Genomic DNA, 26,979 nt, shown 5'->3' with positions numbered 1-26,979 from the left:
ATATATAGATACAATCAGATTCCACATTAATATTCACTCTACTACGTACACATTTTATGCCCTACTTGCCCGCGGACATAAAGAACCCTTGCCAAAAAATCGTGGTGCATAAAATTTGACAATTTATTGACGCTCGACTGGTTGTCGTACTCAGTCGCTTTCGCATTCGTGGTTCGTGTTTCGTGTTCATCATCAAGTGCAGGGGCTAAATTTAAAATTCAAATGTTGCAGAATGCGGCAGTCAAGCAAGGCGGGAAATGTTGGGTGTTGCCCACCACCACCACCCACCTTCCTCGAAGGGCGAGTTCGAAGAGGAATCTCTAGATTTGTGGTCGATTCAATGGTGATGTCATGCAGAAATTAAACAGGTTCATCCTTCTTGTCCACGCCCAACCTTGAGCTTTACCCATTTTTATTCTTAGTTGCTTGACTAATAACACTCCATAGTTGAGGTTCGTTCGCCATAAGTGCTTTGTGGGGGCTGGCTATAAAAAGAGCGCAGAAAAAATTATACAAAATGATAATAATACTTGAACACACACGCAAAGCAGTTTTTTCCCCTCCACTTGGGGTGCCAAATTTGGTAGCTCCGTCCCTAGCCATATATAGAGTCCGGCGAGTTGGCCAAGAGATAGAGTCATAAGGCGGTCTATGTAAATTATGAGTCGCGTTGCGAAAGAGATGCGGAGATTGCCTTAAAAGCACAAACGACTCGACTTGTTAATGAATAAAAAGATCTTTCATTGATAATTATTAGATTGGCGCTGCTCTCGTTCTCCCCGCCCACTCGGCCGTACATATTTGCCCGGTTCCGCTGAGTTATGCCCTTAAATGGTCAGCTGGCAACAGGTGAGCCTGAGCCAGGGCTTTAATTATAGACTCCGGGCTAAGTCTCTGACTAAGCTGCTATTAATTAAGCCGCCTGCGCATATGGCGAGCCTTGATTATTGTAATTTATCTAAATGCCCGCTATCAATCCATCTGAGTTGGCCCCAGAAGTGAATCAGTGAATCAGTGACTCCGTCATCGTCATCGGGCCGGACCGATCGTATGCAAATGCAATTTACACCAATTTGGCGCGGCTTATTCATCTAATCTGGCTGCACAATCTTCGTGCCACTGCCACACATCGGTCACGTTGCAGATTGAATAGATGTGGATGCGGATTGACACTCGCTCGATTAAAATTGACAGCTGTCATGATTGCGTTTATGCCAATGGCTCATGACTTAGAACCGCCGAAACGACGATGATGCCACCATTGGAACGCTCCACTTGCGTGTCCCAATAAATTACACACGAAAATGGACAGGCAAATGAAAAGCCTTTCTGGAGCTGCTCTTAATTATTGTCGAGGGGAAAATCTCTTCTCCATCTCTGCCATTAATCGACTCAAGTGTTCAACCGGAGTCTGTCGGTTGCTCTTCGGCTCTTTGGCTGTTCGACTCTTTGCCATTTTCTTTATGGGTTCTTTGGCCCGCCGTGAACTCTGGAACGGTCCGGCGTTTCTTTTTCGCACCGCTGGGGAAAAGTAAATTTAAATTTTTTGTGCAATTTCTTTTCGCCTTCTTTGTGCGTTCCGACTGCTCAGATTTTTTATTTCAAATTTTATTTATGTGGCACACAGAGAAAGCTGGCGAAATAAATAAGAAAATAAGCCAGTAGCTGGCTAGATAAAAATATCAAACATAATTAATTTAAGTGCCAAACAAGATGTCGTCCGGTGTGCATATTCTACATTCAACAGGTCAAGAAACTCGTACAGGGACTTTTATAATCGAATCTGAATTCGCAAAAATTTGTCGACTAACCAACAAAATATCTCTTCAAATGGTTTAAAAATAGAATACATTCTAAAAGCCATTTTTAGTGTCGAAAACAATGCACTTCAAATAGACTAAAATAGCGCTTAGTTATTTTCAAGATCTCTGATGTCAACATTTGCACACACTCACTGTCAAAGAAATCAGATAACCGTTTGTCAAAACGTTGACATTTAGCGAGATAACTGATGCATTTAATTTGATGTCATTTAGTGGCGTATTCTTAAATCATTTCTGTGACATATGATGCGGTCACCTTTCCCCCCTCGCGCCCCCCAGGCCAACACACCCAGCACAATTACCCACTTTTAGTGACAAATTGTCAAAGCACATGCCAAAGACAAACAATGCAATTGAGCTTATGCAAAACCAAACAACACCAGCAGCAGTTGGAGGGGAGCACAAAATGTTGATCATATCAATTCGAGAGCCCCTGTCAACTAACTCAGTTGGGGGTTGCAACGCCCCACCTGCCAATAAAAATGACTAGAAGTGTGAGTTTTACGAGGGGGCGGCAGCGAGGAAGAGGGGGAGGGGGCGTGGCAGCAGTGACTCTGCACCGCCTGACCTCATTTCTAAGGGATGTGTGGGTGCGATCATCATTACGATGATGCTAGGCAAAGTTATGGCATATTTGTTTAAATATAAACCAAGTGATTTCATGGGTCAGACTAATAAATAAGTTAGAACGACTGTCGATGGCTGGGTAAACACATTCACACGCCGTTTTATTGATGCTAATTTAGTAGGTTTTCCACCCAGAGGCAAATTAAACGTAATTTAATACAAGCACTTAGCGAAATGACAAATTGAGCCGCACTCGCGTGAAGTGGCGGCAAAGAGCCGGCAATTAAAATTATCAACGCTTTGTTTGTTTGGTTTTCATCTGTGTATTAATAAAAAGGCTGCTGTACAAGCAGATGCCTTTCAAATCTATTTTAAATAAAAACATTAACAGGTCATAATCTTAGTTTTTAATCTTAGTTAGTTTTACAATTTTTAATCTCATTTGTTGCCTTTTCTTCTTGTCTTACTTGTAAATAAACATGTATTTATACTCCGTTATCTCTCTATTTAATCATTTCAGAAATTGCACGCGTGCGCGCCTCGCTGTTCCAGATCAATGGGGTCAAGAAGGAGCCCCTGACTCTGCCCGAACCCGAGGGCTCAGTGGTGACGATGAACGAGAAGGTCTATGTGCCAGTGCGCGAGCATCCAGATGTAAGTGGTCTTAGCATAATGCCGGTAACGATGATCTAATTTATGGACTCGCGGAGAGCACGGGCTTCCGCCAATTAGAATTGACAACGCGTTCAGTGAGCAACTGGGCTACACCGGAAACGGCTTAAAGGTGTGCCAGTCCGCTCAACTATTTGCCGAGGTGTATCTTCTCCGCCGATAGAGGCAGTCATCTGTTAAGTTGTCTTGGCGGCAAGACGGTCCCACAAAAAAAAAAGACGCCCCAGCCAGATGCCAAATGCAAAGCTCGGATGCACCCTTCCAATTTCCCCATAAAGCCCGAGCCGATACAGATGCAGATACAGATTGAGCTGTAGATATATGTATATACGTATAAAATGGGTTAGACAAAACCATTGAAGCGTTTTAGGAAGTCGTTTGACGGCGTTCGTTCGTTCCATTTGGCATTTATTGTAGGCGTCGGAGCAAGTCACTCAGGCCAAGCCCTGCCACATTAGAATTTGATTTAATTTTATGCAATTTAAAATGTTTCCTCTCCCCTCCACCTCCGCTTCCCCCCTCTCCCATTCTTCAGACATGTATATTTCTTTTGTTTTTCTTTAGTTTTGTTAATTTGGAAATTGTTTGGGCGTAGTTTAGTTTTTTATTTATTTATGGCCTGACAGCAGTCGCAGTGGCGGAACTGAGAAAATTTATTTTACTGCATGACACACTTTGCTCTTGATGTTTATGTTTTTGCCTCGCTTCGTTTTCTCGTCGTTGTTTTTCTCCTTTTTGCCTGTGATCCAGATAAATGCATAAATTTAAATAGCATTAATTAGACTCGAAAGCATTTCATATCGCACTCCGTTCAATGGTGTCTCTGCTGATGTGGCTTCTGTTCGGCAGCTGTTCAAATAATTTTCTTTGCCAAATGGCGCCAGTTGAGGGCGATTGGGTGGAGCGATGACCCAACCACATGATGGCAATTTAAATGATTTTCAAATCGATTTTAGTACTATCGTTTTAATTGGCAATTTATTCCAAATCCAGACTTAGGTAAACCATTATCTGCACTCCCTTTAGTATGTGTATATGATGAAGTCTATTTCCGTTAATAATCATTGTTGCACAACCATATTCCTCTTTCATCATGATTAATGTATCTCCAAAGTCGCTGGTCAACAAATATGATAATCTGCCAAGTCAGCTCAACTTACAAAGGTTATAGAACCTTTCGCCGTTCTTGACCATCGTAGAAATTAATTAAACCAAAGTGAAACATTTCTCACATGGGCCATTCAATTAATTACCGCCGGCCGTTGCATAAAACAAACATTCCAAATCACAATAGTCTAGAACGAAGCCAAAGATAACACGAAAATAGACAGCCAAACTCTAACATTAAATTGGACTTTATTAGGGCTAGACCCAAATGAAATGAATATGAATGAGTTAAGGTCGTAAATTAAAAACAACATACATAATTTAATAAAACTGGGCAGAGTGCCGACTGAAACAACTTTTGATGAAGGTGTTTCATGTGCTTTCGGTGTTTTCCACACGGAAATCTGGCACAGATATCTGGCTGAGATTTACGGCCTGAGGGACTCAGATTTTTCCGCTTGATTTTCCAATAGTTCAGGTGTTCCAATCTGTCTTATTTTTTGGGGCCCCTCAGATGTCGACTGTTTTGTGCGGGCGTTTCGAGCGCTGTTTTCCCCATAAATCATCCCATTTAATTGCAATCATTTCGGGCAAACAAGAGCCTACGATACATAAAAATTCGCATAGGAAAATTCTGACATTTTCATACGGTCGCCAGTCGAATTTCGAAAATGTGTTTAAGCAAGACAAATTGCGCCTCGGATAACATGGAAGTGCAACAAGTTCTGGGCAGAATGTTTATTGGTTTGCTGGCTTTTTTTTCTCGCTCGGTCATGGGGCATAAATTTCATGGCATTAGCGCAGATACTGGCAGTCGCAAATAATAGCAGTTAATAATTTATAACGCATTCAACAATGTAAATAGAGATTTGTCAGTTGGCCGACAGGCCGACTACAACAATATGCCATGTAAATGGTCAACGATTTGTCAAACGGGCTCCAAAAGCAGAGGAGATGGCGGCGAGGATATATACAAATATATATCTGCAAAATCTCGTTTCCCTGAACGTGTCCAAAACACAAATGCAACTTAATTAAAGTCCCCAGCAGCCGGGGCATTAAAACAGTTTACAATTAATTACAGCCAACTATTAACGCTCCACGTTTCTTGGGGCGAACATCGGTGCGTTTTCATCCATCTCTCTCGTTCTCGTCGTTGTTCGCTGTCAGCGGTCATTGCTCATACGCCCCGTGGCGCGTCATGCGGCATACGACATGCGACATGTGACCCACTGAGCCTGGCCAGCTTCTGAGTGATTTCGCTGGCTACAGAACTGAAATTATGTTTGACATTTTTTATATTTTCGCAAACTCATTTTCCGACGCTTAAATTTAAACATATGGAAGAGGGGCAATTAGATGCTATTAGAGGCAAATATTTTCATGATGAGACAGTGAGCTTCAGCAGAAAACTGGTGACAACCAACTGATCACTTAACCAAGTTTTAATGTTTATTTGTATCATTCACAAACTCACTTTGCAATTATAGCCACTTCTGAAATTTAATTATTGTTCGATTAAAACATTAAAACACTCATTATGCTTTAAATTGCTTGTAGGCACGAACAGCGGAGCGATCTTTTTAAACATCAATTATTCAATTGTTAATCGATACCATTGAGCCGAGTGAATTTCCTATCCGCTGATTAATGTTGCGGTCACACCCCCACACAAACTACATCCCACAGCTGTGAACCATTTGACATTCGATTCGTGTTAAGGTCATTCGGCACTTAGACATATCGATCAACTGGGAAATCGCCGCCATATTTAAGCCAAATTATATCTCAACGGCAGCCCATCTCAGACATGGTATTAACGTCTCCCCAAATCACCTTATGCTGCTTTTTGTTTTGCTTGTGTGCTGTTTGTTTATTGTCTAAGCCGTTAACACAAAGGCCAATTAATCTACAAACTGCAGCAAATTAGTCATAAACATTGAAATGCTAATTACGTGCAATTTTTATGTACATTTTCGGTTGTTCGGTAATTTAATAGGTACAGCCCCGAATGGCACAAAATAAAAGGAAAAACAGAGACAGCGAATTGTGGCAAGCATTATTTTCAAGTTAAATTTGCTGCCGTTGTTTGTCGTGTCAAAGTTTGATTTATTTTTCCGTGTAATAGACAAGGTTTTTTGTGTAGCGTAATTATGTCTGCTAAAGTGTCTCTTTCTGTAGATGCATATAGTACACACGCCATATAAGTACTGTATGCATAGTGGTGGCCGACTAATCTATTTGATCTATGCCGACCCTGCCTTGGTCGCCAATGCATTTCTGTTTCCAATTTGCTGGTGAGCGGCTTAAATGAAAAGATTTGTAAAGCTTTCTGAGTCACACGGGCAGCGCGATTAAAATCTGAAAACTATAAAGTATAATGTTCTCCATCCCAGAGCCCCTAATGAAAAATTCCAAAAATGTTCTTTGTGTGTGGTTTTCGTATGAAAAGTTTTGCGCACAATTGGACGGTCTGTCGTCATGGGCACCCATGGTGGGGGCTCTTATCACAGCTCCTTCTCGCCCTCAGAAATTTCGGTGCCCTTTGAATGGGCGACGCAATTCGCTTATCAATTGTTTGTACCTTTTGCCGTATTGAATTGTATAAATATAAAATATTTTCCTTGTGCTCTCTATCTGAGCTCACAATCTGTAAAATAAAGTAGCCTCCGCTCTCATAAAAGCACACTTCCCTCAGTACCTATAAATGTGTACACTACACAACAATTATTTGTCCGCTTCAGTTCGCTACACTTCACTTCACTTGCCGTGCAACTCCCGTTGTCATCTGGCTTTTGTCTGTTTACTAAAGCACTTTTGGCTCAAGTGCCGCCGGCAAAAGGTCAACACAATATTACAGACCCCAAAGCCTCAAAGAGTTTTCTTAGACTGTGAAAAATTACTGCAAACTATTCAATTTAAAAAGCTATCGGAATTTTTTCAAGCTTAAAAACATGAAAACTTCTTGTTGAGTTATGTGTTCTATGCTTGATTTTTTCCCGGTGTAGATTATGCGTGACGTCTGTAAAAGCACGCGTGCCACTTGAGGTCGCGCAATTATCGAATCACACAATAAGGGGAAAAGGGTTCCGAATATGCTACCTTAGGAATCTAAAAATACCCATTGTGCATTTAAAAGGGAATTATGAGAACAAAGTGGTGGGGGCTTTTCACTCCCACATAAACTCTAATAAAGGAAGAGCCAGAGGGAAACTCTTGAAGCGCAATCGTTTATAATTTATTTGGCCACTCGTATTTGTTTGGCATTTCTCAATATTTGTAGAACGCCAGTGGCAGCGCAACGCGTCGTATGTGGAATCTCGTAAGTGTTGCAAGAGGGGGGGAAATGGGTTTTAATTTCCGTTTAATGGCAAATGGAGGAGATCACTTGTGTAAACTTTCCACTGAGCCAGGGATTTTTAATTAAGCAAGTGATACGCGGGCGATAAGCAATGCAAATATTGTCGGTGCGGAGTTTTGCGAAGGCATTGCAGCAACATTTCGTTTTATTTGGGCCTAGCAACTTTCTCGCCACAGTTCGGCCACGTTTTGTGGACTTCAATGGAGGTTAAATAGCTTTTCGCAAAATTTAATTAAAATTGCCGGAGCCATTAGGCATTAACTGCATTCTTCGCGGCAATTTTCAATTGATTCGATCGCAGCAGTGGCAGTTGCAATTGCCGCTGATGCGGTTGCGTTGCAGTTGCAGTTGCAGATGCAGGCCTTCAGATACAGATACAGATACAGATACATTCGTATCTGACTGACAACAGCTGCTGCTGCTGCTGTTTCAGCTACTTTTGCTTTGGCCAACTGCTGCCGGCGGCTGTCTGCTGTCGATGATCGCATCGCTTTCGCAGTTCGCAGCGCACTTAACATCCCCATATCTCTCGGCCCATCACATCATCGCACTCGCAATGGGTCTCCAGATGAATGTGGGTGGGTTGCGCCCCGGGGCGAGTCTAGAACTAGTTTGGCCAGCCATTAACAATAACTCAAGTGGAAATAGTTGTGATCTGGCCAACAAATCTAATTTATCGGCAGGCCTGCGGCCCGGTTGTTGCAATCTAACCAAACTATATGATAATTGGGCGCCACGGCAGCTTACTAGCGGTCGGGGTCACCTCATCGCCGAGCTGGGCTTGCAACCACTGTTGGCCAACATGCCATGCACGTCCATCATCATCGACAAGCGCGTCAAAAGATTTTTGCACGCTCCGCTAATAGTTTAAGCAAATTCTTTTGAATGTCGCCGCCAGCTACACGGCGAGAAATGTATAAAGTTCAACAGAAATGCATTCTTATTTAGCACTTACTTTGTATAGTACAAGTAGAGGAAAGCGTTGTATAGTTTATCTTCTAGAAAAGTATATTTTTTTAAGTGCCTTTGATAGACTTGCTAACTGACTTAACCGACTGCATTTGGCTATATGCACAAAGAGCTTGTGTGTCTATCTGGCTGATTGGTTTATCGTGCCAAATTCAGGCGTGTCGCCGCGGGTCATATTACGTTCGACCATTGTTGTTCCCAAATGCTGTGGGTGACTCCAGCCTTCAACGAACCGAATCTGACCAACGTCATACGCTTTAATAACTTCGACTTTGAGCGGATCTGGCCTGGCATTTATGCATCCTGAGTCACGAGTCGATCTAATGCGTTTTAAATTTGGCAAAAACTTTGAACTTTAGACCAAGTTAGCCAGTTAATTAGATCGTACGTTGATTCGCTAATGATTTCCTCTAATTTCGCCCGTCCAATTCAAATCTCCTCTCCATTTTCATTTACGTTTTCGTTTTCATTTCCATTTCAGTTCAACTTCGTGGGTCGCATTTTGGGACCCCGTGGCATGACCGCCAAGCAGTTGGAGCAGGAGACCGGCTGCAAGATCATGGTCCGAGGCAAGGGATCCATGCGCGACAAGAAGAAGGTGAGTGCTGATCGAGTTGATCGAGTTAATCGAGTGGATTTCGAATGCCACATGGTTTGGCAGGAAACGAGGCATTACTGCTTCGAACCCAGCCAGCTTACACATTTTTGAGTGCATTCCAAAGATTTTCAGCCATTACCCGAGCACTTCAATTTCAATTTTAATTATCGTAAATAGTGGCCGCGAATATGGTACGCGTGCATATGAAAATTCTGTTGACAGTCGGTTTCCGTGCCAAATGGGAATTATTCTTAATTATAATGCGAAAAGTATGCCCTTCTCTTTCTTGTTTCTGGCAATGATTGCTGCTGTGGATTATTTCCGCAAAGTAATTTTCCGACAAAATTTAAATCCGGTGAAGAAGTATACCTACTATTTTCTACAATTTATATAGCCACAGAAAAATAAAATGAAATAAATAAAACATATGAGCTTAAAGGGTACTTACAAGTCCAAACTTTGTGGCGACGGCACTCTCACTTGTTTGCATATACGTACCTACCCATACTTATATCTTGTCACTCAAAATGCTCTGATGATTTAATTTCCCCTGACGAAAAAAAAAACCAAGACAAATAAAAGGAAAGAAAAGAAAAATGAAACGAATGTCTCGAGACGATTAAATGTATTTTTGTAATTCACAAATGCGGCGGGCCAAATGAGCGGCAGGCAGAAAGAAAGACAGACAGTCAGACAGGAGAGTTTTTAAAATTGGGAATTTTGTTGCAATATTTTGATTATTTAGTAGAAATGAATGAGAGGACTCCCACACACAAATGTCTGACTCATCGCGAACCGAAAGATGTTCGTCGGTGGTGACACAAGTGAAATCCGAAAGAATTGAAATTCTCTGTTTACTTGCATCCTATAGATAGAAATAGACCCGAAAACCCAAGAACAATTAGTCATAGTGCACGGTTTTCTTGAGGTGAGACCACCTCTTTATTTGTTCAGGTTCTTTCTTTTTCTTCCCTCTTCGTGGCCACTCATCCGAAGTGGCCAGCAGAAAGGTCGTACTCAATTCTAGCTAAAACTTTTGCCGGCATTTATTCGCTGGCCAACTGACAGTTGTTAATTAGACGTGGAATTAGCACTGGACTTTTTCAAAAGAAATTTCTATCCAATTTGATCCTAATTGATTATAAATTGTGGGTCACAAGTTAAGCGAGGTGAAGGAGAAATCGCAAAAGTATTTATTATACTTCAAGCACGTACGCCAAAACTCTTGCCACAAGTAATAGCACCAGTGAAATGAAAAATTGCAATAATGTTTCTAGTATGGCGTAACACGCCCACTTTAAGCACTTTGGCTCTTTGATTCTTAAATTATTTTCACTCAGTGAAAATTGAGGCAAACGCGAAGAAGGTGAAATGATTGAATCACTGAGAATAACAAATCATTTCATTTGAATTTTCCAATTAAAATTTTACGATAATTCAGTTTTCGGAAATTTGTGAAAAGGGGTATTATAAAAATATCAAGAAAATCGATCAAAAACCGAAAACAAACCAAGGATGCAGTTGTTTAGAGGGGTGTCTCAGAATCATTTAGAGGAATACCAATCCAAAATCTAACATCATTTAGAAATGTTATGGGCTTTAAAGTGCGGGTTTTTGGCATCCCAAATTACTATACACATATTTACAAGTACAATTTTTCCCTTCTATGTTTTTAGGAGGACGCCAACCGCGGAAAGCCCAACTGGGAGCATCTGTCCGATGACCTGCATGTGCTGATAACCGTCGAGGACACCGAGAACCGTGCCACGGTGAAGTTGGCCCAGGCTGTGGCCGAAGTACAGAAGCTGCTCGTGCCGGTGAGTGTTTGTCGGAGGATTTTAGAGGACGAGAGTCTCCCAAGTAAACGAAGAAAAATGATACTTGCCTAATAAAAAATTCATAATACGCCCGCGAAAAGCTTAAAGTAAATGAAAGAGTAAATAGATAAATTAAAAACAAATGCGTGTTGCCTTTCCCACCTCCTTTGTCTATGTTAAATCAATAATCAATTATTAAATGATTTCTCAGCTAAACTGAAGTGAATGTTAACCAATATAATTAATAATGAATTTTCTTATATTATTTCTCATTCTCTCTACCAACAAACCTAATCTGCTTTAATGTATTCCGTTTAATACATTAAACCCCGAAAACAAAAACAAAAACAAAAACAAAACCAAACAAACACAAACCATACACTCGTACTAACAGCAAGCCGAAGGCGAAGATGAGCTAAAGAAACGTCAACTTATGGAATTGGCGATTATTAATGGCACTTATAGGGACACAACAGCGAAATCTGTCGCAGGTATGTCAACGAAAGCCTCTCTATATCTCCTAAACAGCTAATACCGATAGTCTAACCCGATCTCCACTCAGACAGAGCTAAAACACAAAAGATAATAACGAGAACTACCAACTACCACCAGCTAATCGAATGAGCGAGAGACGCTAACCATTAACGATTTGCAAACTGAACCCGCAACGAAACCAAACTGATTTAAATTCGATTTACATTTCTTTATTTTATTTTGTATTGGATTTATGTGTCCGACGACCAGCTTTCTCATGCGTTGGCTCTGCTTCTTATCTGTATCCCGCAGCGTGCGATGAGGATTGGCGCCGCCTGATGGCCGCTTCCGCCGACAGCCGCCTGCTGACGCCCACCGGCCTGCCCGGCCTCGCCGCCCAGATCCGCGCCCCCGCCGCCGCCCCGCTGGGCGCCCCCTTGATCCTGAACCCCCGGATGACCGTCCCCACCACGGCGGCCAGCATACTGTCCGCCCAGGCCGCCCCGACGGCCGCCTTCGACCAGACCGGCCATGGCATGATTTTCGCCCCGTACGACTACGCGAACTACGCCGCCCTCGCCGGCAATCCTCTGCTCACGGAATATGCTGATCATAGCGGTGGGTTGTTTGCCAGATAATACCGATAATACCACAATATCAATACCAATACCGATACCCATACCAAAACCAAAACCACACATCATCCCGAATCACAACTCTTTGCCATCGCTATCTCTCTATATCGATTATGATTTACGCACGACACTAAGCGAATCATCCATCAATCTAGGCAGTGGAGTTAGTCGTTTAATCGAGGGTTTAGCTGAGAGTTAAATTGCGAGCAATAATATAGCATATCGCCAGAAAAAAACCCACAACTTAGCACACACACAATTTAACAACACGCACTAGAGATACAATTTACACGTTGCGCATACGCCCGGTAGGTTTGTTTATCCTCTTAACACATTAACCAAGTGCAGTCGATTGAGTTTGTTATGACAGCCGAGCAGCGCCAGAGAGCTCAAGCATCTAGTATTATTTCTGTTTTTTTTTTTACATTTATTTATATTTATAATACATATGTTCTTTTGAACATATTTATTGTTTTGTTAATTGTCTTGTTTACACACCTACTTGTCATGTGAAAGATTTAGATTTTGCATTTAATCAGGAGCTTGCATTTATTATTTGTTGTTATAGCAGGCTATAAATAAGGTTATGCTGCTGCAGGTACGAATTTGTGTCTTCATCTTAATTTACCAATTTAATTGGACTTTCTTTAAGAACTACCAGAAATGGCTAGTTTCCGATTTCAAAGAACTTTTGCAAATTCTACCTGCAAAGCGCATTCCTGTATTTTACATAAACTAACACAATTATTGTTTACGTTCAGTGCCATAAAGTATGCAATGAGATTTATTCACGCTTTTAACCTTGCTTTCTTAAAATAATTCACTATTATTATGATACCCTAACAGAGCTAACAGAATTAAACAAATCCTCTTCATTGTTTTATCCGAAATCTATTTTATCTTATATTTTTGTTATAAATATAAATATTTACAGTTGGTCGATATATGCATGCCGGCTCCGTCTTTTGAACTTCTCTCTCTCACTCTCTATTATTTTTCCCTTGAACAACAAGAACAGAACGAAGTGTAGAGGAAATCCCATTGAAAATGTTTAGCCTAAAGTTAAATAGTTACAGTCACATACAAACTGAAACAGAAATATGCACACACACATACATATATATAAATGTATAGACTGTATATATACAATTAAATATTTAATACCTAGAGACAAAAACATAAGAGTAAAACGGCACAACAAACAGGAAAACAGAAATACTCAATGAAAAATGAAACAAATACTTAAAAAATTATTGCTCGCCAATCAATTTGAGTTCAATATGTCTTATTGAAAATTTTCTATAGTTAGATTGTAGGTCGCAAAGGAGTACATTTCTGCAATATGCAATATTGGCAAAAATAAGTGATTTTTAGGCCCTTAAAATGTAGTTGCTTTAATCTTAACTTTAACTTTTATGATTTTCCACCCGAAACGTTTTTATATGAGTATATTCTAGTTGAGAACAACAACAACAGCGCAGCCAAAGCAAGTTGTTGATTTTCGTTTTTGGAACCCATGAGTATTCAAATTAAAGAGGGCTATACTTTACCATTTTCTGTTCTGAATAATAACCCTATTTTAGTTTTGTGGTATGAGGGTCGAGTCTTAAGTGAAATTTAGTTTAGTATCTGTTTTTTATGTAGTTATTGTAGTGAGTGTTGCGATGGGGGACAGTATTTATGCACAAATGTACCTAACAGTGAGCGAAAAGGAAACCGTTTCAATTTTTCCAGCCAGTGCCATTTCTCGTCAATCCATATACTTTGAACAGAATTGCAGAAAAGCTTTTTAAAATACACGCATGTATCTTAATACTATATATATTATCTCTTAGTGGAAAGGAGCCTTGAATCAAGTTGGTGCTTAAACAATTACTTCAATTAGACCTAAGTTTAGTCGAGGCTCAGAGGCAGCCGTCCAAGAACAGAAACGCAATCCAGAATCAATTGAATGCACGACTAGTCAGCAAGCTGGAAGAACAAAATGCTTAAGGAACCATGTTTACACCAACACAGTAATCAGTAATCACTTCTAGAGTTCAACGATGGACCAGAGAAGAGTGCCCTAGGCTAAGCGGCTTGAAAATCACTTATTTTAGGGCCAAACCTTAAAATCAGATCCAATATCGAGTACACAAGCACATATATAAACGACTCATTCCAAAGAAGCAGAGAATTTAAATGTTACAAAGTAAAAGAACACCGAAAAACCGAAAACAGGTCAATAATTCCCCCTCAGTTGGTAATTGGCTTCCAGCGAAGGCAGCACAGCTTCAGTTTGAGCAAGCATATGGTAGACGTAAGGATGTATCCAATATCTTTTAGCCCTAAGTTGTATTTTGTAGCGAATATGTTCACATCTATTTATACATATAACCGATATGCCTATGCAAACCAATATCTACATGTATCGTATCGTATATTTTAGTAGGCGCCATTAAGCAGCAGCGTCGTTTGGCGACTAACCGCGAACATCCCTATCAGCGAGCACCGGTCGGAGTGCCAGCCAAGCCGGCGGGTTTCATTGAGATACAGTAAGCCACCCAACCACCCGCCCAGTCCAAGTCACCAAAATCAGAAATCAGAAATGTTTCATTTTGAAATCACGTCATAACAACAGAAGCAACCATTTAACTTTTTTCAACAAATCACGAAAGAAGAACGAACAACGGAAGTCGAACGATTGTATTTGCCTGCCAATAGATTACGGTTACCAGGCAACCAATCATTTTAGTTCAATTATTTTAACTTTGCGCTATTTATTTTGATATATATGCTGCTCATAAAATCCCTCCCCACCCCCTTGCAAAAACAAACGCACTGTATATTCGATGAAACCTGGCCGGAATCGTTGGCCAGGCCAGGCCGCTCTGCCCTGATCAGAGTTCCGCAAAACAATTGTCAAGCGCACCGCCTCCACAGGTTAGTTGTGTTTCTACTCCTTTATTTATTTTATCAAACTATTATTTTCTTTATGTGTTATTTCCCCCCGGGGAATAAAATGCAAATGAGCCCCAAGGCTCGCTTGCATTCTATTCCGACTGCGAGTTTTGAAACAACAAGCAAAAAAAATTTTGATAAAACAAACGTACAGACACATGCAAAATCTATCAGTCCAGATAGCATTCTAGCTGGAATGAAGAGTTGATTATCTTTTTATACGAATATATTTATACACAAAGTTTTATATAAGGTTTTCTTTGTTTCCACGTTGACTTGTGCCTTTGATGTTTTACATACACTCGAAAAAAGTAGAAAAAAAACGAACAAAAAAAGTGAAGAACAGAACTTTGAAACATTTAGTAGATTCTTATTTGTATTACTTTTGGATAAGCCATATACCTTATTTAAAACAAAAAGCTCTTTTACGAGATATGAATTTACATGTGTATCCTAGGAGTAAGTCCCCTGTTTAGTCTGTTAAGATTATATGATTATTTTGTATTATGCGTTCGAATGTAAATGTTGCAATTGAACCGAAAGTGTACCACAAAAAGAAATAAAGATCAATGATTTTTGTTGAAGTAAAAACAAAAAACCTTAAAAAAAAAATGAACACAACAAAAACAAGCAAAACAAAATCCTTACCAAGTCTTATGATTCTTTATTGCTCCACGAACTGGACTTCTTTCAGAACTCTCCTAATGAAAATTTGAACCAAAATCTAACGCTTTCCGAACTTAACACCCAACGAATAAATAGTGATATTTATTTCTCGTACTCAGTCGTCACACATAACTCATTGATCAGAAATATTAATAAACACTTCACTTTGTTTGTATTGCAACTCTAGTGACTAAGAAAACTTAACTATAGATCCCAGACACAACAGCATTTATACATAAAACCTCACCCACACACGTCCTTTGGGCATAACTCTATGCTTACCACCCACTCCTCGATTGATCATTAATACCACCAACGCAACCGTCAACCAGACCAACCAAAAACCAAACCAACCAAACCAACTACTACCAAGAATCCACTTCAAGTGCTATGGCATATGCATTATAACTTATGTATCCTATGAAGCGTATATCTGCATATCTGATACACGTGTCTATGTGTACTTACCACAATTAAACTTTAAGCTTATGGGTTGCGGTGTTTCCTGTCTATGATTAAAAGATCTCTAGACTAGTTAGTTAAATACATAACTTGTATAACCCTATAAAATTGCATTGGCATCTGCTTGATACTGAATTGAAAAAAGTACTGGAAGAATTTCATTCTGATTTATCATATTTAATTGACTTAGTTTCAAAGAGTTAGTCATTCATATCAGAAAATTTTTGAACCTTTAAAAGCAATAAAATTGGAAATATTCAGAAAACAAAATTAAAAAAGATAAGCTTAGCCTTTTAACTAGAAAACTGACAGCATTTGTGTAAAGATAAAACATGTTAATAACGCTTTTGTTTATAATACTATCTTTATTTGGCGTTTGTAAAAACAAAACAATGTTAACGAAATCCACTTTGTCATGAAAGCTTATGCACCTGCAATTTTATGTAATCTTTTCGTTTACTTTATTTTCCCCTAATTATTATGTGATAAAATTATAAATAGCATTTTATAAACATTAAACGGTATAAACATATACTTATAGCAAACAAAAACAAAAGATGTGATGTGATACTATTGCTAATTATAACTAACCAAAGGCCAAGTTAACCAAAAACAAACAAAAGAAAACTATAAAAAGAATTAATCTCAAAAGGAAAAGATCATGTTCTTGTAAATTTCAATCTAAGAACAAATTAAATAACCATCAAATGTTGCATCAAATAACGTTTCAACAACACAACAATATTCGCACTTCTACAACCTTGATTTAAATTAATTTAATATTCTGTCGATAAAACTCTAATGATAATAATGTATGTTTGTCTTTATTAAAGTCAAGAATGTTGATCGCATCCCAAGATTCAAATCTCTGGATGCGGCAGCATTTAGCAAAAAGTTACTAAACATTTTCTGACATATATATCCATTGAGCATGTTTTTGTGAATCCCACTGATCATGTTAATGCTAATTAAATGCGTGGTAACTTTTTGCGCTCATAACTCGCATAACATAGGATAAGCACATGATGAACTAACTGCTAACCATGAAATATTAATCAAAACTATTTCCACTTCTATGAATCTCTCTCTCTTTACATGCTAACTAAAAAATAAAAATAAACCAAACAACACAAACAAATATATTCGACATACTCACAAACGTTTAACTTAAAAAAAAATGTGTATTCCAATGAAAAATCCAATGGAATGCCAACAAACATCCTAAACACACTACCAATTCCGCTCCTCCATCCGCCATGAACCCATGAATCCACCGCCTGCCGTAGAAGATCACGGAATCAGAGCAGCAGCAGCATCCCAGCCAGGCCAAAAGCAGAGCCAAGTGTGTGTTGCGAATGTGCATATCTGAAGCTAACAAAAACAAAAACAAAAACAAAAACCGTAACCAAAAGCCAGAAAACTGAGCCACCACCACATGTCACTGACACAGCTACTAAAACAATGAACCTCGAACTCTGAACCCATTTTGCCACTCGAGCAGCAGATGCAGCACATGCGGCTCATGCAACATATGCAACATATATGCAAGACATCCAACACTTGCAGCAGCACAGCAGCAACAGCAACAGAACAGCAGCAACATCAGTATGTATTGAATCTTGTGGCCATTAAACTGTTACGTTTTGCCAGCAACAAAACAAAGCAATTAAGCAAACAATTGATAAGAGAATCAAACATAGAACTTAGTTTAATTAACATAATCTAATGGAAAATACAAGTTAGTTCTTAGTGTAAAAGTTCAACGAACAAAAACATACTTAATGCAAACCTATATATATATAGATATATATAATATGCATATACAAGTCTGTATATAATTATCCCAAACCCCCATAACGAAACTAAGGAAAATCATGTTAACGGAATCTCATCCAAGAAACTCTGCAAGCAAACAAAACTGTTTTAATTTTTTTAACATCAGCTCTTTTAACTCAATTCTCAAAAATGAATCTTTCGTAAGCTAAGCGTTAGCCGCTTCTCCTTTTTTCATACTAAGATTTTTAAGGATCGGGCGAAATATCTATTTTAACTCACTTTTATGTCGGATTCGGACTTTCCCTAGTTCGATTAAGCATAATCTATTTTTGTTAAACTGACGCAAATTCTTGTTAATGAAGTATTTTTTGATTATGTTATAGTAGATCTATATCGTCTGTATAGATTCCCTACCCCACTTCAAATTGATTGTGAGAAAAGTAAGTGGGGTCGAAGCGGGAAGCATCAATATCATATTAAACACGTTTAACAGCCATATTTAGATAATGAAACAAACATAATATGATGGTAACATCAAGCATTCATAATGTACAATTAACGATAAACTTAAATTATTATAAATATTTTAAAGCTAATGTATTATATGCAGAAATAAAAAATTACATTTTAAACGAATATCTGTTCTGAAAAACGATGGCCACAACAAAAAGGAATTCTTTAATTTAAAATAAATCCAAGCCGCCAAGAATGGGCAATGTTAAAACTTTTAACTGAATAGTATCGTTTTTATTTGTAAATGAAGTAGGGGAAGTGCAGAAGATAGCAAAGAACAAAAATAGAAGGCGAAAGTAAATTGCATTTAATCTATGGTACAAAGCAACCGCTGCACCCCACGTAGAGTTGTTGTAAACTTTATTTTGAATTAAAGAATTTTCGAAAAGCTTTGTTGGGGAATGGAAATGTTATCAATATGTGCCTTAATCAAGTTTAATAATCGGCACCAATCAAAATAATAATAAAGAAGTATAGAAAACCTGTTGAAATTACTCTGCAAATTGTGAGACTTATACTCAGAAGCAACACGAAGTTCAACCACATGGCAGTTGACTAACTATATAATAATATTAAACATATTCTTAATGTATAATAATTCTTTTTAATAATAACGGCAATCGTGCAATCGTAGCAAACCTTGCTTATGACGAGCTTAGAATTGATTTCAAACGGAAAAAGATCAAATTCTCTCGATGATTGTGTAACAGAATGAAATAAAATCTTAAAAACATTTAGTTATATGCTCATTACATTAATCGAACGAATGCTGTGCTCCTTAACATCGCACCAGAAACATTATTTATCCATCGCCAGCATCATAATTTTAACTGCATATTGTTGAGAAGGAAATCATCGATTTATTGTGAGATAATCCATATGTTCAAACCTAACAATATATCTAATACGCACATGTAATTACCTACGTACGTAGGAGTGTATGTATGTATGTACGATTATGTATAACTTTTTGCAAAAATAAATGTTTATAAAAAACTAAAGGACTTTCTATATTTTCAATTGAAGAATGCTGGAATTCGCATTCACAAACTGAATATATTTGCACAAAAATCAGAAAAGTTTTTTTATTGGACTTAAATGGCATTTATTTTAAATGCTTGTTTTTTTTTTAAGCAGAACGTGATGTTGTGATGACGACTAAATCAAAATAAAAGGGGTAATCGAGTTTCCCAGTAATTGGGCTCTGGCCTGAAGTTGGTTTTTCCCAGAAAAACTATATACCTGAGCTATTCGCTATCCTTTTGTTTTGCATTTCTGTGCAAAATCATTGCATATTTAGAGGAGCACTGTTCAAAAAATGTGTATTTTGTTTCTAGGAAGTTATTTAGTAACCGGATTCCACCTTTACAAATTGTAATTACCCAGTCCGTCAGCACGGAATTCACACAAACTTCAAAAGCGAAATGGGGTTCATCTGTGGCCAGGGAAAACTGTATCGGGTTTCATGGGCAGGCAACGGCTCGGACAATAAGAAACCTGGCCGGGAAACTCAGTTTTTCAATTGTGAAATACTGTACCCCGAGGAGGATTGTGCACAGGTGAGTTAATTAACTTAAGACCAGTGGCGGTTGGCTCAAAGGATATGCCGGAAACATGCCCGTCACCTGAAGCAATGATTGAGGGCAATCAATCACTTAAGCAGCACTGCAAGCCTGGGGTTCCACCGAAGTGGACGCTAATTTATGCGGAACCCCATCTTCTGCGCCAGAGCGTCAACGTCTACCTGTTAGAAAGTCTACTGCCTTTGTATTGTAAACAAAGGAAAAAGCACGTGCAGGGATCGCAAGTGCGCATGCGCCACACTTAACAGACGGTTAACAGCAAGCTAACAGAGGTCCTGCTTCGGAAGTCCCTTTTATAGACGCTGCATGCGGTTTCTGGGTTCAGTGCTGTGTTAGCGTTCGTGCGGTCGGTCCAGCCTTCAAGGCCAAGCAACTGGTCAATTAATATCCGTCAGTCGATTTGTGGCAACAAGTGTCCTCCGAGGATGTGCGTGAGAAGCTCACTGTGCAGTGTGATTTTAATTTACCTCGTCGCTTTGCTCGGAGTGCCGGTTGTCGTGGTGCTGGCCCAGAACGGCGCGAATATATCGCAGGAGGCGACTGAGGCCAGCGAGGACTGCGGCAGCACGCAGAAAATGGTGGACGAGTGCTTTAAGGATCTGCCGCCGCACCTCATGGAATTCCTGCAGAACACGAAAATCGTCATCAGCAAAAAGGAGATCACCGCCAAGTGCAAGTAGGTCGTCGGGCGAGGCGAGTGCGAAAATGGGGATATACATTATTGATTGCCCACTCAAGCAGCTTATCGAAGGCGATTTATTCATATTTCTCCTCAGCCGCAGGCGGCGAAAGTTATTCAGGACCGCGCTCGGTTCGACAGGGGACTTGAGTTGGGTTCGCAAAAGACAGGCCTTCTCTTCTCGGCCTTCAAGGAGATGATTAATTATTCCGGCTTGAAACGCTAAAAATAAGTTACAGTCTTTCGGCATTAGTATGCCTTCAATGAGCCAAGTTAAGTGCTCGCACAATATTTGTTGTTGACAGGAGATTTTTAGCAAGGTCACGACGGCAAATGACAATCAGAAATTAATTTGCGACTACTTTGTTTTGACAGGATTTAGGTGAGGCGAAGCATAAGTACTTGTTTTACTTTTCAAACAAAACCACGAAAAACCTCTTTAAGGTGTCACTAAGTTAAGGGCCCAAAGGCGATGATAATAAATTACTTTGTCCTTAAATGGCAAATGAAGAAATTGACGTTTGTCCTTAGCAAGCCACAAATACTCAAATTGAAGTGCTCTTAAAATATTTGCTCTCGACTGTAGATTTCTTTGTATTTGCTTAAGGGGTTACATGGGTTTCATCGGGTAAAAAACGGCCTTTTTTCAAACATTTTTTTTGCATATAAAAAATGAAATATTTCAATGAAACTTTTTATTATTTAAAAGATACATATTTAATAAAGATTTTGTGAAATTTTCAAAAAAAAATATCAAAATGTCGGCCATTACGACGCCATTTCCGGCAGTCCCTCGGAGAAAAGGTGCCTCCGCGTTGTCAGCAGAACTTCTCTCAGGATCATCAAAAGTAAAAATAAAAAAAACGTGTTTCAGTATAGACAATAAACTAGGTATTGGACGAAGGAAAAAAAAAAAAAATGAAAATTGAATTTTTGGCAGACGTTTTTACAAAAAAATGCAAATTTCGATGAAAATTTCTCGACATTTTTTTTTTTTTAAATAGTTGTAATTGAAAAAAAAAAAAAATCCTTCGTTCAATACCTTGTAAATGATATCTCGAATACTTGTGTAAAATTTCATTAAGATCGGTTGAGTAGTTCGCGAGAAATTTTGACAACCGACTTTGAAAACATAGTTTTGAGAAAAACGCGTTTAAAGTTTTAAGAGACAATACAAGTGGCCTCAAGCGTCCACCTTCTCAAGGCTGTATCTCCGAGACTATTACTCGGATCAACTTGAAAATTTAGGAAAATATTCTAGAAATGTTATAGAATTTAATAAGATTAAAAAAAAAAAATCGATTTTTTGAAACCGTGAAACCCATGTAACCCCTTAATCAATTGTCAAGGAGAATACGAATTTTCTTCTTAAAGTATTGTTATTTTTCCCGAGAAAAGGAATTTAATAAAAATAGTTTCAGAAGAAATTAAATTCAATTTTATTTAAAACCTGTCACATTTATGCATGACTTAACCTAAATCAACCGAAAAAAATCTGCATATTTCAATATACCAATCGTTTCCAAAGCTAAGACGTAAGCTTCAATAAATATTCGAGCATATGTATAACAAAAGATTAGAAAAACATGGAAGCAAAATATCATTTCAGATGAGGGTTAGAAGTTAAACAAACTTGTCGTTTAATATACATAAATAACATACTAAAATGTATTCAAAGGATTTAACCTGTAGCACTATATAGTTCTTCACCAAGAAACCATAAAATTTTAGGTTATGCAAATCGAACCACCTCGATTGGGAACGGCTGGTTTTTTATGTTGAAAAAATATCTTGAAGGAAAATAGAAAAACATGAAGGCAGGACTACAGTTTGCGGCAGACGCACTTTGTGCAGACACACACTGGTCGTGTCACCGGAGAGGAAACATGAGTGGCATTCAATTAGACCCCACTCAATTGTGCTTCATTCAAATCGAATTACTTATTGCAGCATATTCAACCGCGGCATGAGGTGCTTCGATACTTATTCAAAGCGTTGCCTTGACGACCGCAAGCTGGGAACGTTCAAGAATAATGTGGAGGGAGCTCGGAAATTTTTCTACAAATTCTGCGGCGACGCCGACTTCCAGCGGGGTAAGTTTGTCGAAATGTAAATGGCTGCTTAAATACGGTTTAAATTCAGTTTGAAAAGTAAACACTCGTGAAAACATAAGGATAACCACACGCAACGAGGTGCCAAGCGCACACATGGAAATCCCACAATACACCAAAACCCAGAAATTACGGGGTAAAAGCCTCCTTTAAGCCCGAAACAAAGGACCTCATCTTGACAGGCCTTAAAGTGCACAGCCACAGCAAAGGAGCGTTATTTATATACGAATCTGAAGCACTCTCTCCCTGATTGCAGACTACCTGCGGCACAAGGACTGCTTTCAGTACATCCAAATGGACTGGGTGACCTGCACGGAGGAGTTCGAGAGCATCCTTAGCGACGAGGTGCACGACGAGAGGCGCAACGCCAGCGAGAAGTTCCTCGAGTTCTGCTGGTATGGCTAACTAAATGTTTTCCTTTCATTGCATATTCATTGGGTTATGCTTCCCTGCTCTTTGGCTCCTTGAAATATCATTTTGTTAGTAGCATTTTTGGCTGTAATAAATTAGCTTGTTATAATAATTTTTCAACAAAAGAAGAAAAAGAAATGTACATGATTAATAAAGCTCTGTTAGGTTTATTAATTCTTGGAATTCCTTTTTGAAAATATTTTAAAAAGATATAAAGGCTAAAAATGTAGTAGTACGAGTCTCTTTTTATGTTGCCCGTAGTGTACATTTTTGATTGCTTTTTTTCCCAGTAAACAGCTTCCCTTTTTTTTTTTTTTTTGCTATGTCCAGGGCATCTAAATTAAACGCCCTCTGCCGCTGCGAATGACATTTTTGCCGGAATCGATATCAATCAAGTCTTGGTTCTTTGCAGTGCCCGCTACGCGTACGAGAACTGCATCTACAACAGCGCCCGCTACAAGTGCTACAAGAACTCGGCGGAGTTCGCCCGCGAGACGGCCAAAATGCTGTCGGACGAGAAGCACTTTCGCAATTGCGCCGCCCTCCAGAACATCTGCATCCACAACGACGCCGGGGGACTGGCCAGGCAGCACGGGATGGGGTTCCGGCTGGCGGTGACGATGACGCTGCTCCTGATGCTGCTGGTGGTGCGGAATTGGCCGTAAATCGAAGTGCGGCCAATGCAGAACGGCGCTTGTTGGCCATGTGATGCGGAGCTGCGGCTTCTGCGGCTGGTGGCTTTCGCTCGGGTTTCGGTTCTTTTCTTTCGGTTGTAGTTGTCCCATCAAGAATGCCAAGCATTTCAACTCCCCTAGTCACCCATCGGAAGGATGAACTCTCTCTATCTATGTGTCTGTGAATTTGCCGGTGTCGTTTCGGGGCGAGGTTGCTGGGCGGGCGGGTTACAGGGTCGGATAGCGGCACTGGTTCTCTGTTTTCGTACGTTAAGCTAAACTAAATGCATATTTCAAATAAATGAATATTCACGTTGTACTCGCCTGGTGGTTTTTCTGGTAAAGGTCAATCGAAAGCAGTGACAATGTGCCCACCTGCACTGGCAACGCCTTCTCTTCATCCTGAGAGCTTTCTATTTAGGGGTCCTTAAACCGCAGCTGTAGCGCAATAAGAAAGTTCCGCCGGAACCGCAGAAACAATGGCACAGAAGGGAAATACCGGAGTTTTAATTTTGAATCCAGCACCTGCTGTGAGAATAAATTGAATTCTTATATAAATTTCAAATCGAAATTCCTAGGGAATTGGCTTTGCATAATCCAAGGATGAGCGGAAATATGAAAATTAAAACAAATATTTTATCAAGAAGAGTATCTTTTCTGGCTTTTCCTGTATCTTAAGCTTGTATATATATCAAAGCCAAGTGGCAACAAAATGGTTTTATGTACATACACAAATCACATGCTTGTTTTTACAATGTCTAGTTACAATATCCCATCGCCTGGCAACTCAACTTCTATTCAGCTTGTCTTAGCTGCTCAGATGTTGGGCTCAGTTGTTAAAAGTTTCCTAGCAATATGATAAGAAAATCGAAATTTGAAGAATACTTTACAGATGCGAGGAAAATGTAGTGCACTTTAACTTACGTTGTCCATCTCTGCTTGAGTTTTTATTTGCCATAGAGAAGTAACGTTGTTTTTATTAAATTAAATAATATAGACAATATGTGATGACCGTATATAGCTTATATATAACCATTTGGGACTCCAATTTAAATTAATAAAAACGCGAGATGGGAAATACTCGAAACAATTTTAATATCCGCTGTGTAGTCCTCAAAGCATATTTTGCAAAGTGCCAACATAAAGTTTGCAAGCTCAAGAGTGTGTCGTGTTGGCAATAAAAGTGGTTCCTGGTCCAAGTTAATTTTGCCCACGCGCTTAGTTTTAACCTCCAGCGTGGAAATTGAACACTAATGGCTTTCTTACACCCCGCTCACCCATTTACCTGTTCCGTCCTGGGAAACTCGATGACTGCATCGCGGTAGCAAATTTTGCATCTGACTTGTGGTGTTTCGCTGCAAGCGAGCAATTCGAAAAGTGGTGAAAAAGCGGACAACCATTTTGATTAGGTGGAAACATAAAGTTTTTCCGGCGACCCAACTTCTAATAATTCCTCTTTAACGTTTATGCAACCTTGTAGATTTATATTGCAAGACTAAAGAAAAACTAAATTTCTGCGGTTTTGCCAAGTTGTCATCTGCATGCGAGTGCAACAAAAACGTCAAGAATAAGTGAAAAGCGGGATAAATGGAAGTTGTGTAGTGAATAAGAAAAAAGTTTCAAACTACAAGAAAAAAATCGACTTCAGCTTGACGTTTGATATTAACGACAAGGCTAAAGGATGGGAAAAAAGAAAGGTGGGTGCCGGAAAACTAGACGCGAAACTAGACCAGGAGACTAGCTCAAAAATGTATCCATAAACTGCGAAATTCCACAGAATTTTAATTGCTTATTCAGCGCGTTGTTTTATTTACAATGCAATGGCTAGTTCCACTTCAGTTGGTTAATTGGAAATGTGCAGCAAAAGTCAAAAGTCATCTAAAATTAGAATGGTGGGGGATGCCTGAGAGATGACCACCAAGCAAACTATGATCTTGCATCAGAAGGAAGAACAAAATTCATTAAAATTAATCACTTCTTTTAGCTTTAACACAATGAAACCAAATATTAAACATTTTCTTGGCTCATAACAGCGATTTTCCGCTTGAAATGCATTCTTTGCCAACTTTTTTTGTAATTTAATGATGACCCCAAAATCGATTCCGGGCCGTTAAGTTTGGTTTAGCTCACGAAAACCCTTGCAAAAACAAAAATTCAACTGGTAATTGATTCAATTAAGTGGCGGTGGGATTCCCAGAACCGTTCTTTGCCCCAAACTTTTGGAAATTCGATGCGGTGAATATTTAACAAGGGCGAAATGTGTAATTATGGCGGATAAGTAAAGGGGTTTCGATTTAAAAATGCTTTGAAATATTTCCATTTGCCGGACTAACGCCTTAATCAGAAAATTTAAACGGCTTAGAGTGAATATTCGATGCCAGTTTTAAAGTTGTTACACTTTTGTATATGGCTTTAACTTCTTACTTATGCAGCTGCATATGAAATTTGCACTTTCAATGCTGAGTGCAAAGCGAGGGGCTCAATGAAAACTAATTAAATAAAACACTTTACGAGCATGTTCGCTTTTGATTGCATTACATCAAAAAGCGACTTATTTACTTCTACCGTGCCAATTTGCATTCGCAAATAAATATGAAATTGTCAGTAATATTGGAGCATTAAGTCAAAGGGCTATAAGCCCATTTTACCTGCAGGCATTCCCCTGGGTGAAATTCAACGAAGTTATGTGTAAATCCTACAGGCTAAAAACTCAAAAATCATTTCATTCATCAATTTATGACTTTTGGCCACTCAAACCCGAACTCTTTTCCAATCGTAGCATTCATATTTTCTTTTTTGGGTTGCTTTAAAGCCCTCTAAGTACATTTTTTGTACGATTTTTTTAAGGGCATATTCCTTTAAGTAGTGTGGTGAAATCAATGGAATGGGGCCGAGAATTATGATAGTAAATTCTTTAACGACCCTTTGATGATTGCAAAAAGTTGTTGCAACCTTGTATTTGTGATGAGAGCACTGAAGCTGAAATGTGTAAACAAATCTTAATTAAGTACATTGTGGGCAACAATTTTGATTTTTACACTTTGTCAACTCAATAGAGAAAAATGAATAACTTGTTAATAGTGGCTATCACAAAGCTGACAAAAAGCCCTTATTATACAGATGAATTAAACGTATTTATCC

The 26,979-nt window shown here is 39.1% G+C and overlaps 2 protein-coding genes across 7 annotated transcripts in view; both read left to right on the top strand.

Moving 5' to 3' along the window:
- Positions 1-19,381, top strand: part of LOC108099394 (protein held out wings) — a 36,821-nt gene extending 17,440 nt beyond the window's left edge. Inside the window, exons 3-9 of one of the 6 annotated variants that reach the window (XM_017202894.2) lie at positions 2,911-3,044; positions 8,981-9,097; positions 10,774-10,914; positions 11,309-11,405; positions 11,659-12,006; positions 14,455-14,945; positions 17,378-19,381. In XM_017202894.2, coding sequence (XP_017058383.1) covers positions 2,911-3,044; positions 8,981-9,097; positions 10,774-10,914; positions 11,309-11,405; positions 11,659-12,006; positions 14,455-14,561 — 944 coding nt within the window. In that variant the 3' untranslated portion in view covers positions 14,562-14,945; positions 17,378-19,381. Of the gene's footprint in view, positions 1-2,910; positions 3,045-8,980; positions 9,098-10,773; positions 10,915-11,308; positions 11,406-11,658; positions 12,007-12,957; positions 14,157-14,451; positions 15,605-17,377 lie in introns of those variants that run through there. The other 5 variants (XM_017202896.2, XM_017202895.2, XM_017202893.2 and 2 more) reach the window with 5 other exon arrangements.
- A 103-nt stretch (positions 19,382-19,484) lies between these two features.
- On the top strand, positions 19,485-25,454 carry LOC108099396. The gene is made up of 4 exons (XM_017202899.2): positions 19,485-20,639; positions 22,593-22,735; positions 23,010-23,148; positions 23,577-25,454. The coding sequence occupies exons 1-4, from the start codon at positions 20,389-20,391 to the stop codon at positions 23,827-23,829; spliced, it is 786 nt and encodes a 261-aa protein (XP_017058388.1). The 5' UTR covers positions 19,485-20,388; the 3' UTR covers positions 23,830-25,454.
- Positions 25,455-26,979: the final 1,525 nt, after the last annotated feature.

This window comes from Drosophila ficusphila, unplaced genomic scaffold, assembly GCF_018152265.1.
Source record: "Drosophila ficusphila isolate 14025-0441.05 unplaced genomic scaffold, ASM1815226v1 contig_791, whole genome shotgun sequence".
NCBI lineage: Eukaryota > Metazoa > Arthropoda > Insecta > Diptera > Drosophilidae > Drosophila > Drosophila ficusphila.
This window is presented reverse-complemented; position numbering and strand designations above follow the sequence as displayed.